Source organism: Symsagittifera roscoffensis, chromosome 1, assembly GCF_963678635.1.
Source record: "Symsagittifera roscoffensis chromosome 1, txSymRosc1.1, whole genome shotgun sequence".
Classification (NCBI taxonomy): domain Eukaryota; kingdom Metazoa; phylum Xenacoelomorpha; order Acoela; family Convolutidae; genus Symsagittifera; species Symsagittifera roscoffensis.
This window is the reverse complement of record NC_087062.1, coordinates 7,841,617-7,855,528: the sequence shown is the minus strand read 5'-3', so window position 1 is coordinate 7,855,528 and position 13,912 is coordinate 7,841,617. Positions and strand designations below refer to the sequence as shown.

The window sequence follows — 13,912 nt, the reverse complement described above, 5'->3', positions numbered from 1 at the left end:
AACCATACCAACACAGTTTCTTCCCGCTTGGTGCAGTGATCAGAACAAAAACAAATGAACCCAGAAAACGAAGGTCATATATTTTAAATCAAATAATGATGGTTATATTAACAAATCGATTCCAAAGATAGCCGGTTACTGTGCTAGTAGCACAGAATGTTCCGACCATCCTGTTAGAAAACCTCAAAGAAACTTGTTTCCAATTAGTGTCGTTTTTTTCTGCGTGGTGTGATAAAAGAATCTGAACAAAAATATCATCTGGACAATCATAGTAAAATAGGCAAATTCGACAACTGTTTTTGAAGAGTAATCATAAGAAAAACAACAAAAAAATCAGAAAAGTTCCCAAAATGGCGCTAAAAACCCTAAAAACTAACCTTTTCTCGTGCAAAACTAAGTTTTCACGGCTTAAATTAAACATAAATTAAGTATAGTAAGCCAAAAGCTTCTGAAAAAAACGATTCGTTTGCTTTATTTGCTCGAAATTAGATTTCGAAAAGTTTTAAACCTATTTTTTCGATACTGGGATTACTTGAAGCCGTTCGAATCACGACTGACAGGGCTTGAAAATGATATATCACTCGACCCATTCCGATGATTAATTGTGGTGCCTGATTTTGCGTGGAAAACAAAAAAGAAAAAACGAAAACACACCCGAATGGTCGGAACATTAAATCACGTCATTCCCAAAAATGGTCGGAAGAATAACTCACGCATTTGATCCAAAGTCACTCATTTCGGTGCTTAATATTTCAATTACTAATGTTCGATCAACCGAATTGAATTACATGTTATAGTTTTCTTTTTCTTTGGTGATGGAATGGAATTCGAATGATGAATTGTATGTACGATTTTTTTTTTCAAAGTATCAGACCAGACTAAAGCGATTGCAAATTCTGTTATTGTTGCTAAAATTTTTCGATTGAAATTCAATTTCTTTTTGTAAAGTTTTATAATCAACATGTTTCCGCTTTCGTGTCTTTTATGTATCGAATGTCTTCCAATTTAGTTAGTGAATTAGTGTTAAATAAATTTAAATGAAGATATTTTTTTTACTTGAAATTAGTAAATGGAAGCGCAATATTGACTAACGAAGTTGCTGGTCTAAGTTTCTAAGAAAATTTGGTATCAGTTTGTCTTTCCGCCCAAGTCAAGCGTACTTTTTAGCACAAGCCATTTTTTCCAATCTAAATTGTATAAAACAGTGTTCAAACATTTTTTTGCTACATTGTACTGGTAGTGTAATGGCTTGCTCTTTGCAATTTTTTCGGTTCAATGAGAATCAGTGGCACAGGAAGCTTGAGGGATGATTGAGGATTAAGGTTCAGTTCCCGTTGAGGGAATTTTTTGAAAAGTTTTTATTAATGCCAATTTCTTGCCTTTTTTAAGGCTATGACTGTTTTTTTTTAACTTAAAATCAAAGATGTATCTTGTTAACATTATGATTGAAAATGTTGAAGATCGAAAGTTGATTGAAAAATGGTCAATCGTGCTTGCGGGATAAAAATCACAAATTTCAATTAAAACAAGGATAGCCGGTTGCTGTGCAAGTAACAAAAAATGCTCGGACCATCCATAATTATTAAAAAAAAACTGCAGAACAGTTTTTCTTTGGTTTTTCATTTAAAAAAAATGAAGAAAAATCATTTTACTAGAGGAAAGCTAAATTTTCATGGCCTATTCTTCTATAAAGTCTGCTAGCTTACTTCACTTGATCGAAGTTGAACTAAAACTCAAAAACTTTAAACCATTTTTTCTCGGCACTTCATTTAATTGTCATCTTTTGTCCACGGTGTGATGAGAGAACTACACAAATGTGTAAAAAGTTAGCCAATTTGACTTGATCGTCAACAGTTGGCTTCAAAAAATGAACAACACAAAGTTTTCAATTTTTTTTTGGTTCGTTGCTGAATATTTTTTTTATTTTTCAAAGAAAATATTGATAGATGCAACCCGAAAAAATCAAAAATTATATGAAAAGCACAAACTTCAAATCGGTGTTTTTATACACTTTTTGAAATTTTTTTAATGTCATTTGAAGCAGGATTGAAAGGGCTTTAATATGATATATTACTCGACCCAGTCCGATGATTATTTGTGGTGCCTGAATTTTCGTGGAAAACAAAAACAATAGAAAAACTAAAATACACCCGAATACAAAGTTCCTCGCCAGTTTCAATGGTCGGAACACTAACCCAAACAGTTACTGAAAAAATCAGTCTGCAAAAATTTGATTCGGTTAATACGTTTGCTGACGAATATCCTTGTATCCTCTTCTTGCTCATTTTTGATAATTTCGTTGTGAACCGCGCGCATAAAAGCTCATATCAAAAGGCCATTTTTACTTCAAGAAAAGCTTTCCGAAGTGTTTTTTTTTTGCTTCTTTACTTGCTTCTTTTGCTTTTGGTTTGAACTGTTTCAGACGCAATCGGGCATATGCAGAGGATAACAATATGAAAGGTTTTGCTGAATTGTTAACTTCTAATTTTTTTGTCATAAATGAAGACTTCTGGAACTTAATTGAAGATTGTTTCAGCTTAAATATATAAGTAGATACTATTTTTTGCATCCAGTTTTCTGTCAGATCAAAATCTTGACTATTTGCAAAGTTTCTAACCTGGTTGCGACAATAAACCTGGTTGCGACACTGTTAGTGGGTTGTCGTCGATTAACAAAATTTGATTAAGTTGATTAAGAATTGTTTGTGGCAAAAGCATCTGGTTCAGTCAAAGCAAAGACATGTTTTTTGTCCCTACCACGTCAAAAAGTGAAAAGAAGGAATTGAGCCTGAATGTTGGCTTTTCGGACCAATTTTAGGTGCATCACAAAATGTAGGGGTTAAAGTTAGTGTTGTAGCCATTTGGATTTTCATAATAATTTACTCTAACAATAGTACACTGTCAAAATGTTTACGTGGATTTTTTTGTTACAGTGTAAAAAACGAAGTGATTTTCAGTTCTACAGTTCTTGATTGTTTTTTTTTCACTTCAAGTTATAGAATGCTCTCTCAAGGTCAATTCATGTTCTTCTGCTAAAAGTTATGCGCAAAAAATGCTAATGACGAGTTTGGAAACTGGATTTTAGAATTGAGATCTCCCAGAGGGATAAAAAGTTGAACCATTGATCTAGTTTTTAAAAAAATTGGGTTAATTTTATTGAAAAGTGACAATCATGAAATTCTTGAAATTCGAAGAGCTTCAAACTGATTTTTTGCTGAATTGTTAACTTCTAATTTTTTTGTCATAAATGAAGACTTCTGGAACTTAATTGAAGATTGTTTCAGCTTAAATATATAAGTAGATACTATTTTTTGCATCCAGTTTTCTGTCAGATCAAAATCTTGACTATTTGCAAAGTTTCTAACCTGGTTGCGACAATAAACCTGGTTGCGACACTGTTAGTGGGTTGTCGTCGATTAACAAAATTTGATTAAGTTGATTAAGAATTGTTTGTGGCAAAAGCATCTGGTTCAGTCAAAGCAAAGACATGTTTTTTGTTCCTACCACGTCAAAAAGTGAAAAGAAGGAATTGAGCCTGAATGTTGGCTTTTCGGACCAATTTTAGGTGCATCACAAAATGTAGGGGTTAAAGTTAGTGTTGTAGCCATTTGGATTTTCATAATAATTTACTCTAACAATAGTACACTGTCAAAATGTTTACATGGATTTTTTTGTTACAGTGTAAAAAACGAAGTGATTTTCAGTTCTACAGTTCTTGATTGTTTTTTTTCACTTCAAGTTATAGAATGCTCTCTCAAGGTCAATTCATGTTCTTCTGCTAAAAGTTATGCGCAAAAAAATGCTAATGACGAGTTTGGAAACTGGATTTTAGAATTGAGATCTCCCAGAGGGATAAAAAGTTGAACCATTGATCTAGTTTTAAAAAAAATTGGGTTAATTTTATTGAAAAGTGACAATCATGAAATTCTTGAAATTCGAAGAGCTTCAAACTGATTTTTTTTTTCGAAAGTTGAAAAATATTCAGACATTTTCAAGCCATATTTTTCAGTGCCTTGTTCTTGTACACTTTTCAACCCCCTGTATTGGCTATGTTTATGAGTCAATTCTGCCATATCGTGGGAGAAATGACCGGAGAATACTCGTCCAGTTTTCTACTGGCCATTGAAATAAAGGAGGAACTTTATCTGTTTTTTTTTCGCGCGAAATCAGGTACCACAAAAAATAGTGAGAATGGGTCGAGCGATATATCATTTGAAAGCCCGTTCAGTCGTGATTTGAATGACATCAAAAATTTATCTCAGTTTCGAGAAAAACCTGTTCGAAGTGTTTGCTTATTGGTCTAATTTGAGCGAACGAAGCAAGCGAGCAGACTTTATAAATGAATAGGCCATGAAGTTTTAGCTTTGCTCTAGTAAAATGATTTTTTGAAAAATTTTTCAGCGCGTTCTTGGATTAAAAACTTAAAAAATATCTGCACAAAAAATGAGAAAACATTCGAAATTTCTTTTTAATTTTTTTTATGATTTTTTTTGTTTTCATGGGCATTTGTCTACAAATCAATGCACAATTTGCCTGTTCAACTGTGATTGTCGAATATGTTCATGTTCTAGGCGTTCGTTAGATTCTTTTATCACGCCACGCACAAAAAAAAAACGACTCTAGTTTGAAAAAAAAACGTATTTTTAAGAATACGGTCGTAACATTTTGTGCCACTTGCATGACAACCGGCTATACTTGTCTAAATAATGCGAATATCAGACAGCCTCAAAGTAATTTTCAGAAACAGTTGTTCTTAGTTTTGAGAGTTATCAGAGGTAGGCAATGGTGACACCAGTCCCGTCTAATATATCTTTTCCTACTGAGGAGCAGAACATTCTAGAATTCTGGGACTCAATCAATGCTTTCAAAACGAGTTTGGCTTTGAACAAGGGGAAGCCGGCGTACACGTTCTATGATGGACCTCCCTTTGCGACTGGGATGCCCCATTACGGACATATCTTAGCTGGAACTATCAAAGATACGGTCACCAGATTTGCACACATGTCAGGTTAGTTAAGTCAAGAAACTGGACATTTTAATTTTGTTGTTAATAGGCAGTCAGTTACTCAAGGCAGATGGTTGGAAGTATAGGAAATTATTTTATTCAATCAGGATTGGAAATAGTTATTTTATGAGTCTGAAAAAAGGGCGACAATTATTCCGTAAATTTTGGAGAGTTAAGATTTTGATGGTTGGGAAGTTTTTTTGTCATGAGAACAGTGCCCATGTTTTTTGAATGAAAAAAAGTTTCGAAGGGATTTGACTTTATTGTGACAGTTTAAATCTTCAGATTAAAAAATATTTTAATAATTCAGTTCAATTGATATCTGTTCTCATTCTGAACAAAAACCTTATTTTTTAAGTGAAATAAAGCTGTTGAAACTTGCACTAGACTGAAAGTTATTAGGTTTTTTAAATTTTTGAAGAAAAATTGACTTTTAATTTGATCAAATTCTTTTTGAGTGAATTATATAACTTAAATCATGCTAAATTTTTACTAGGTCACAACGTAGTTCGAAGATTCGGTTGGGACTGTCACGGTTTACCAGTTGAGTACGAAATCGACAAGCAGCACAACATCACAGGTCCAGAAGATGTTGAGAAGATGGGGATCGCCAAGTACAACGAACTCTGTCGTGGGATCGTGATGCGCTACTCAAGTGAGTGGGAGCGAGTGGTGAAGCGAGTCGGCAGATGGATAGACTTTGAACACGACTACAAAACAATGTACCCTTGGTTCATGGAGTCGGTATGGTGGGTGTTCAGCGAGCTGTTCAAAAAGGGATTCGTATATCGAGGGTTCAAGGTAATGCCCTACTCAACAGCCTGTAACACCCCATTGTCCAACTTTGAAGCGAATTTGAACTACAAAGATGTAAATGATCCGGCGGTGATAGTAAGTTTTCCTCTCGCGGATGAACCAGATGTTTCTTTCTTAGCCTGGACAACAACACCCTGGACTTTGCCTAGCAACCTGGCGCTTTGTGTCAACCCAAAGCAGACGTACGTCAAGGTCAAGGAGCTGAGTAGCGGAAAATTCTACATCATGATGAAAAACTGTCTAAAAGCGCTTTTCAAGACGGAAGATCTATATCAAATTTTGGAAGAAATAGTGGGAAAGAAACTAGAGGGTACAAAATATGTTCCTCTATTTGACTATTTCAAATCTTTTGAAGCAAGTGGCGCTTTTAAAGTTGTCGTCGACGATTATGTCTCGGATGAAGCAGGCGTGGGAATCGTTCATCAAGCTCCCTATTTTGGAGAGGACGATTACCGCATCTGTTTGAGCTACGGAATCATAAAGAAGGGTGAAGACGCAGTCTGTCCTGTTGATGCTTCGGGTAAATTCTCCTCAGTAGTGACTCATTTTGCGGGTCAGTATGTGAAAGACGCAGATTCAAACATCTGCAAGCATTTGAAGTCTGTCGGAAGACTCGTGCATCAGTCGCAGATTAGTCACAGCTACCCGTTTTGTTGGAGGTCTAATACACCTCTTTTGTATCGTGCTATTCCCTGTTGGTTCATCAAGGTGGAACAAATAGTCGACCAGCTCCTGAAGTCGAATGAACAAACGTACTGGGTTCCGGACCAGGTCAAAGAAGGTAGATTTGCGAACTGGGTCTCAAATGCCAGAGATTGGGCTATTTCAAGGAATCGATACTGGGGAAACCCCATGCCTATTTGGACAAACAGTGACTTCTCCGAAGTTAGATGTATATCGTCAATCGCAGAACTAGAAGAACTCTCAGGGCAGAAAGTTACGGATATTCATCGAGAGTCCATTGATCATATTGAGATCCCATCTTCTAAGCCGAACGGAGAACCTCTGAAGAGAATAAGCGAAGTGTTTGACTGCTGGTTTGAAAGTGGGAGCATGCCTTACGCACAACAACATTATCCGTTTGAGCACAAAAAGGATTTCGAGGAGAATTTCCCGGCTGATTTTATCGCTGAAGGCCTTGATCAAACCAGAGGCTGGTTTTATACACTGCTGATTGTATCGACGGCATTGTTCAACAAGCCTCCATTTAAAAATTTGATTTGCAACGGTTTGATTCTGGCTGAGAATGGCGAGAAAATGTCGAAAAGCAAGAAGAACTACCCGGATCCAGAGATCATTGTGAATAACTACGGCGCTGACGCGCTTAGACTGTACCTGATAAACTCTCCGGTCGTGAGAGCGGAAGAGCTCAAGTTCCGCGAGGATGGCGTGAAATCAGTGCTGAAAGAAGTGTTCATTCCGTGGTTCAACGCGTACCGATTCTTGGTGCAAAATGTTGAAAATCTAAAATGCGAACATGGGATTGAGTTTACTTTCAACGAAACCTCTCTGGACAATGTGACTAATTATATGGACAAATGGATTCTTAGTTCGACACAGTCGCTTATTGAATTTGTAAATGACGAAATGCAAGCGTACAGATTGTACACGGTCGTGCCAAAATTGGTGAAGTTCATCGACACTTTGACAAATTGGTACGTGCGAATGAACCGAAGACGCATCAGAGGTCAAGATGGTCTGGATGAATGTATGTCTTCGTTGACTACTCTGTTCTCAACTCTATTCGACATGGTTCGTTTCATGGCGCCATTTATACCATTCTTGACAGAATACATGTACCAAAATTTGAAGAATCTTCTGGAAGATTCAGCGAAGCTCGGCCCCGATCTGAGATCGGTACACTTCTTAAGCATGCCTAAGCCCTCGAATGCCTTGATAAATGTGGCGATTGAAAAGGCGGTGTCCAGAATGCAGACTGTCGTTGAAATGGGAAGGCTAGTAAGAGATAGAAAAACACTACCAATAAAGTACCCTTTGTCCGAAGTAATAGTTATCCACAGTGACTCTGAGTGTCTGAAAGATGTGGAAAGTCTGTCGAAGTATATAAAAGAAGAACTTAATGTGAAGAGTCTGGAAACGTCATCAGATAAGCACAAGTACAAAATATCGTACAAAGCGTTGCCGAATTTGAAACTCCTGGGAACCAAGTTGAAGAAAGATATGAAAAATGTTACAGATGAAATTAAGAAATTGTCTGACTCTCAGTTGATGAACCTGAAAGAAAGTGGCAAAATTGAAGTGTGTGGTTACGAGCTGACAGAAGAAGAGCTGCTGGTGAAACTTCAGTTTGACGAGAGTGTGAAAGAGGAGTTTGCGAGGTACGAGGCACTTTCAAGTGACGATTTCCTGATCCTTCTTGATATCACGCCCAGTGAAGAAATGAAAGAGGAGGGAATTGCGCGAGAAATGGTGAATAGAATTCAGAAGTTGAGGAAGGCAGGGAAACTTAACCCTTATGACGAAATATCGGTTCATATCGAGGTTGACCCTGGTTCGAAGTTGGCTAAAATTGTAGAGAATAACTTCGAACTTATAGTATCTTCAGTGAAACAGCCGACGTTCTTGAGCCCTCCTTCTGGCGGTTCCAACATAATTTGTTCGGAAAGTTTCGATTTGCATGACTCCAAATTTATCGCTACCATCTGTCGACCTAACGAGTCGTCACAAGAATCATCAACAGGTGCTAAATTGATGTACCCTTCATCAAAGCCAAATGGAGTTGGATTCGTGAATGTCAAGGTCGCTTCTCTGAAGTTCCTCGAGGGAAAAGAATGCACTCTGCTCATGGAAAATCCGATCGGCACCAAACACTCGACTGATGTTGTTTTGAAACAAATCGAAACCGTACTGAATCTTCGAGGTATGAATTATTGCGTGTACACAGATGCTGAGCTGACGAAAGAACTGAAATCTGGCAATATCTCGAATGGACAAATGTTGTTCGTGAAAATTGAAGGCTCATCTTTGGGGTCCGAATCAGAGCTTTCTGTCGATAATTCTGGGAATCCGCTTTGCAACTTCGTTAACGTTGTAAATGGAAGTCAACGTGGGGCTATACTGCTCGAGAACCCCAAAGGTCGATGGTTGAAAAAGACATCGTTGCCAAAGTTTGCCCAGTGTTTGTTCAAGCTACCTAAGGAGCCTATTGTGTTTTTGGACGACAAGAAGGCGAGGTCTCTGGACTCGATGTCATTGAATGATCTTTGCGGAGAAACGCTGTATGTTTGATTTTGACTGAAAATGTAATATATAATTAACTGGTCTTCTGATGTAAAAAACATGCTTGGGTAAATCCCGCCTTAAATTAAAATTCAAATTTTAAAACTATTGTTTTTTCCAGTCTTCCTTTTATCTCTTTGCTTAATTTTTCTGATCTTGAAACTTACCAAGGATTCCCGCATGTTGCATGTAGTTGGAAGACCATTTCCAGATGTTTTCTTCTGATTCTATTTTTCGTTCCTCTTAATCAGTAATATCCACATTTAACAAGAATAGTCGGTTCATATGCGTGTTTAAACTCAAAGTTTCCTCTATTCTTAATAAGAGTGAAATTGAATACACTTAATTTTGCATACTTAATAACAAAAATGTAACTCAATTTTTTGCAAGTGCTGGAGAAACGCTGAACTAAGCTTCAAAATGATTATTCCAAATTAAATCTGAGTGTGTTATAGCTTGATTAAAACTTATCGCGTTACTGGCTAGCTTCACAATTTCAAATAATAACCAAAACCAAAAAAAAAACTTTAAAAACTCTGGACATTGAATATCATTCGACCAATTTGGAAGGTTATTTGTGGTTCATCATTTTGCGTGGAGATGAAATAGTAACCCACCCGAATAAAAATTCCTGGCTGTTTTCCACTTTCCCCCAACATATCAATTTTTCGATTTTCATAGTTGTTTTACTTGTTATAACGGCTAAATGCGTGATGTTACGATGTAAAGTAAGAAGAACAAATCTGTTCACAATTGTTGGTTTGTTCGCCATGCAACATTTCATTGAATTGTGACAATGTTAAACTAGTTTTTCAAATTTAAAATTCAAAGGTGGGGGAAGTGGAAAAGAGCCAAATTAAGTGGTCGGAACAACAAGATTAGCCAAAGAATTTTTTTTCAATTATATGTATTAAGATTTTTTCTAATAATTTCTTTCTCGACTGGCTAAATTCTTTCCAGAATGCTTAACTAACATTAATTGTTACTCAAGCGGTTTATTACGAGGCGATTTGTTCCAATCCAACTTGCATAAAGTAGTGCTTCTTGGCTCTTTTCTACCCCCCCCCCCCCCCATATTTGAATTTCAGTTTTAAAAAACTAATTTCCTTTTGTATAAAGTATAACGTAACATCACGCATTCAGCCATAACAACACATAAGACAACTGAGAAAATGGGAAATGTGGGGGAAAGTAGCAAAGAGCCCTTTTTGATTGCTCTTTTGCTGCATAGCCTTGGAAATTTAAAATCATATGTTTATCCCGTTTATTCATGTCTTGAATTTCGTTCAATTCAAGAGTACGTGGCGCAGATGCTAGGACGTGAGGCTCTTAATCTCTAGGTTGGGGTTCGATTCCTGCATATGGCAAAAATTATATTTTTTAAATATTATTTGCCTTTTTTCTCCTTATTGTTTCCTTTTTAAAGCCAAGTTTTTGCTGTGTTGGTGTTTCGCAGTTTAATCTTTGATTTATTTTCACTTACGAGAGAAAGTGTTCTTGTAAGCGAAACCAAAAACAACATTTCTTACAAATCTGCTACAAATTTGTTCTGCAGGTACTTTCGTGCTGCAGTTACTTCTTTTTCCATCGTAGGTATTTATGAATTTTTTCAAATACAATTGTACAATTGTCAAATACAATACAATTATAGTTTTTTCGGATTAGTGGTTTTCATCTAAATGTCCGTGAGCTCGTTTTGTTTTCTTAGAGCAAATTATTATATCTGCATTTTTTTTTGATCAAACATTTTATATCGGCTTAGGCAATTTCTACTGCGTGGCTTCGAAGGAAAAACATAGTCTTGTTCCTTTTGTGTTTCAAGAGGAATGAGCCGTAAACACTTGGAGTTTCAAAATTTTATAGCTTGAACTCTTTAATGACACAAGTTATGTTTTAGGCTTATCGGGGCTCGGCCCAATTTTAGTCGCCCTATTTGCCGCTCGGTAAATGTTTTTCAATGCTTTTTAAGGCTGTTCACAAGCATAATCCGAGACAAATTTTGAAATTTTTGTAGACGTCGATTTTTCAGCTCAATCTTGGAAAAAAAACTCCGTCCTCTGGACTTCGGTCTCTTTTTCTATTCATTATCTTGTGACGCAATGTTTTTGTTGTATCGCAGGTGTTGAGGCGCTCTGCCGCGCCTCCGTGTCATAACTTCATTTCAAATTCATTTGCTAAAAGAATGGCATTTTACGCGCCCTAATTAAGAACGCGATGCCGCGGAAAACCTCGAACGGCTTCTAGTTTCGAAAGTGGAATAGAATTTTAAGATTTCACGTGTTGATCCACGTTTTGCAATTATCCAAAAAAATGTCAATCATAAATTTTTCTTGAGCTATTTTTTTCATAATTCGAAAGTTGTAATATACTTTAAAATAGTCAGTCCGTATTTTTGTTTGCCTTGAGTTCATTGGCACTTTTCCAGCTGTTCTTGGGCTATTTTGATTTTTCAGAGTTTCAACCTACTTAATGATTTTCTTTAACACTGCTAACTTCATCTGGGTTCAATTTGTCAAATTGAATCTGGCACTTCGAATATACAGACGTTCTTTCGCAAGTACTTTTTTTCGCAACTTGTGTGAAGCTCAGCTTCACCTCTGTATTAAGCAAGTGCTTATAATTTGATTTGGAAGCTGATTTGTAGTCGCTTCTGCTCTTCTCATCCCCCCACATTATACGTCTTCTTAAAAGTTACACACATAGAACAACTTTTCACGTTTTAATTTTTTTTTGCAACTGGCTTTTTCTGTTGAAGTTGTTAATAACTTGATTATAGAATATGGACAAATTAAGAAAGCGCTGAAATAATATTTTTAGTGCTACCTGATTTTGCAAAAAAATAAACCACAATGAAAATGTTTATCACGCTCTTCTTAGGGTATGTGATACAATTTTTTTGGGGCGTTTTTGTTAGAGGCTCAGGTGTGTACTTGCTTAGTTTTTATGAAAAACTATGATCTCAATTAAATCGCATGAAAATTCGTTGTGGCTCTTGACATCCGAATCTAGAGTTGAGTGATGATTTTGTTTTCGGCAGCGGTGGCGTTGTTGTTACCGATGATAATGTCGAGAGTGTGTGGTATCATTCTAAAGCCTTTTCAGTCGCGATTCGACGGCTGAAAAGTTTTTTACCGGAATTTCGAGAAAAAGCGGCCTGAAATTTTTTGATATTCTAAGTGGAATGATACTCGTGGGATGAAAGCGGCTTGAAATAAATTTTCGTTGACACAAAAATTCGCTATTTTTTAAATCAAATTTTATGTTAATTTTATTTCTGCTCCTTTTTATGTTCGATTATGCAATTAAAAATTTGGTCTGTAGTTTAGTTTTAGAAATTCTCGTCTGTTCAGTCTCTGTGTTTCAGACAAACGATGTCAGGAATTGCGATTGGTCGGCTTCAGGAAGAGAGAAAGTGCTGGAGGAAAGACCATCCCTTTGGGTTCATAGCCAAACCCTCCAAGAACCCAGACGGAACATGGAACCTGATGAACTGGGAGTGTGGCATTCCGGGCAAGAAGGGAACTCTATGGGAGGGGGGTCTTTACCCACTACGGATGATATTCAAAGATGATTACCCAATCAGTCCCCCCAAATGCAAATTTGAGCCCCCCTTGTTCCACCCAAACATTTACCCCAGTGGGACTGTTTGTCTGTCGCTTTTGGACGAGGAGAGAGATTGGAAACCAGCTGTCACCATAAAACAGATTCTATTAGGTAAGATTTTTCTATTGCACAAGATTTTTTGAGTTTTTTTTCAGGTTGACCAAATAGGTTTTTCATACCATAAATGACATTTTAGAGCAATTTATAATAGGTTGTAACCAAATAGTTGCTTTTTAGCGGTGGTTTTACGGAATTAAAGGGTGGTGATTGCCGCCAACCTTCCCCTGGGCTAAAGTTTTTGCCATTAAAAAGTGAATTAGGAAAAATAAATTCACCATTTGGACATTTAGCTCTGGAAAATTCTGTCGAATTGATGCTCATCCAATTACTAGGTGATTGTTACAATTGTCTAAGGTTTTTAAGTTCATTTCCCGAGCTCACGGTAAAAAACCAGCAGTTTGTGATAAGTCATCGAATGTCTTTTAGGTATTCAGGACTTGTTGAATGACCCCAACATCAAGGACCCCGCCCAAGCAGACGCCTACTCCACCTTCAGCTCAGACAGAGTAGAATACGACCGGAGAGTGAAAGCCCAGGCCAGACAGTTCCCCCCGGAAAAATTTGCGTCAGGTCACTAGTCCCCCACAGGGGGTGGGTGCAGTCAGTCGGCCATTCTTCCCGGCAAAAGTCAAACTTAGACTCAATTAACACCTGATAGGAGATGGAATGTTTTTTCATCGATGGCCATTTTTTATGCAAAATTGGAAAAAAAAATGTTTTTCATTCAAGGAAAACAGAGCTTAAGGGCTTTGTAATTTGTCATTGGCTATAGATGAAACATGTTCGATTGTCAATGTTCGTGTGTTTTCTAATGTCGTTGACGATCGAATATCATTTTTTGATGTCACAATTTCTGTTTAAAGAGCTGAAAAAAGAACATGGCAGCTGTTTTGATACTTTAATTTTAACAGTGTTTGGTGTAGCTATTTTCGTACTGATTACTCTTGTCTGTTTTGTCTGAAAAATTGTACTTGGAAGCGATAGCAGTATACTTTGACGATTTATGTTGATGAATTTTTTGATTTGCAGGCAAATAGTCGATAAACACACTTGTTAGTTGAAGTTCTCTTTTTTAATTTAATCATTATCATAGCGTCCGTGAGTTTTTATTTCTAATTGAAGTAGTTCGATCTATTCAAATGATCAGCATTTTAGGTGTTCCGCTCTTGGGAAAAGATTAAAAATTAGT

The 13,912-nt window shown here is 36.7% G+C and overlaps 2 protein-coding genes across 2 annotated transcripts; both read left to right on the top strand.

Annotated features, from left to right (window-relative positions):
• Window positions 1–4,696: 4,696 nt before the first annotated feature.
• On the top strand, window positions 4,697–9,439 carry LOC134857133 (probable isoleucine--tRNA ligase, cytoplasmic). Its single transcript, XM_063873504.1, has 2 exons — window positions 4,697–5,007; window positions 5,501–9,439. The coding sequence occupies exons 1-2, from the start codon at window positions 4,782–4,784 to the stop codon at window positions 9,067–9,069; spliced, it is 3,795 nt and encodes a 1,264-aa protein (XP_063729574.1). The 5' UTR covers window positions 4,697–4,781; the 3' UTR covers window positions 9,070–9,439.
• Window positions 9,440–12,390: 2,951 nt separating this feature from the next.
• Window positions 12,391–13,820, top strand: LOC134854107 (SUMO-conjugating enzyme UBC9-B-like). Its single transcript, XM_063870224.1, has 2 exons — window positions 12,391–12,774; window positions 13,150–13,820. Exons 1-2 carry the CDS (start codon window positions 12,432–12,434, stop codon window positions 13,299–13,301), a joined length of 495 nt encoding a protein of 164 aa, XP_063726294.1. The 5' UTR covers window positions 12,391–12,431; the 3' UTR covers window positions 13,302–13,820.
• The last annotated feature ends 92 nt before the right edge of the window (window positions 13,821–13,912 follow it).

Bases quoted from the DNA above. Each gene is read 5' to 3' on its own strand.
- LOC134857133 (XM_063873504.1), top strand. From the start codon at position 4,782: ATGGTGACACCAGTCCCGTCTAATATATCTTTTCCTACTGAGGAGCAG. The intron at 5,008-5,500 runs GTTAGTTAAGTC...AATTTTTACTAG, and splicing joins CAGATTTGCACACATGTCAG to GTCACAACGTAGTTCGAAGA.
- LOC134854107 (XM_063870224.1), top strand. From the start codon at position 12,432: ATGTCAGGAATTGCGATTGGTCGGCTTCAGGAAGAGAGAAAGTGCTGG. The intron at 12,775-13,149 runs GTAAGATTTTTC...AATGTCTTTTAG, and splicing joins CATAAAACAGATTCTATTAG to GTATTCAGGACTTGTTGAAT.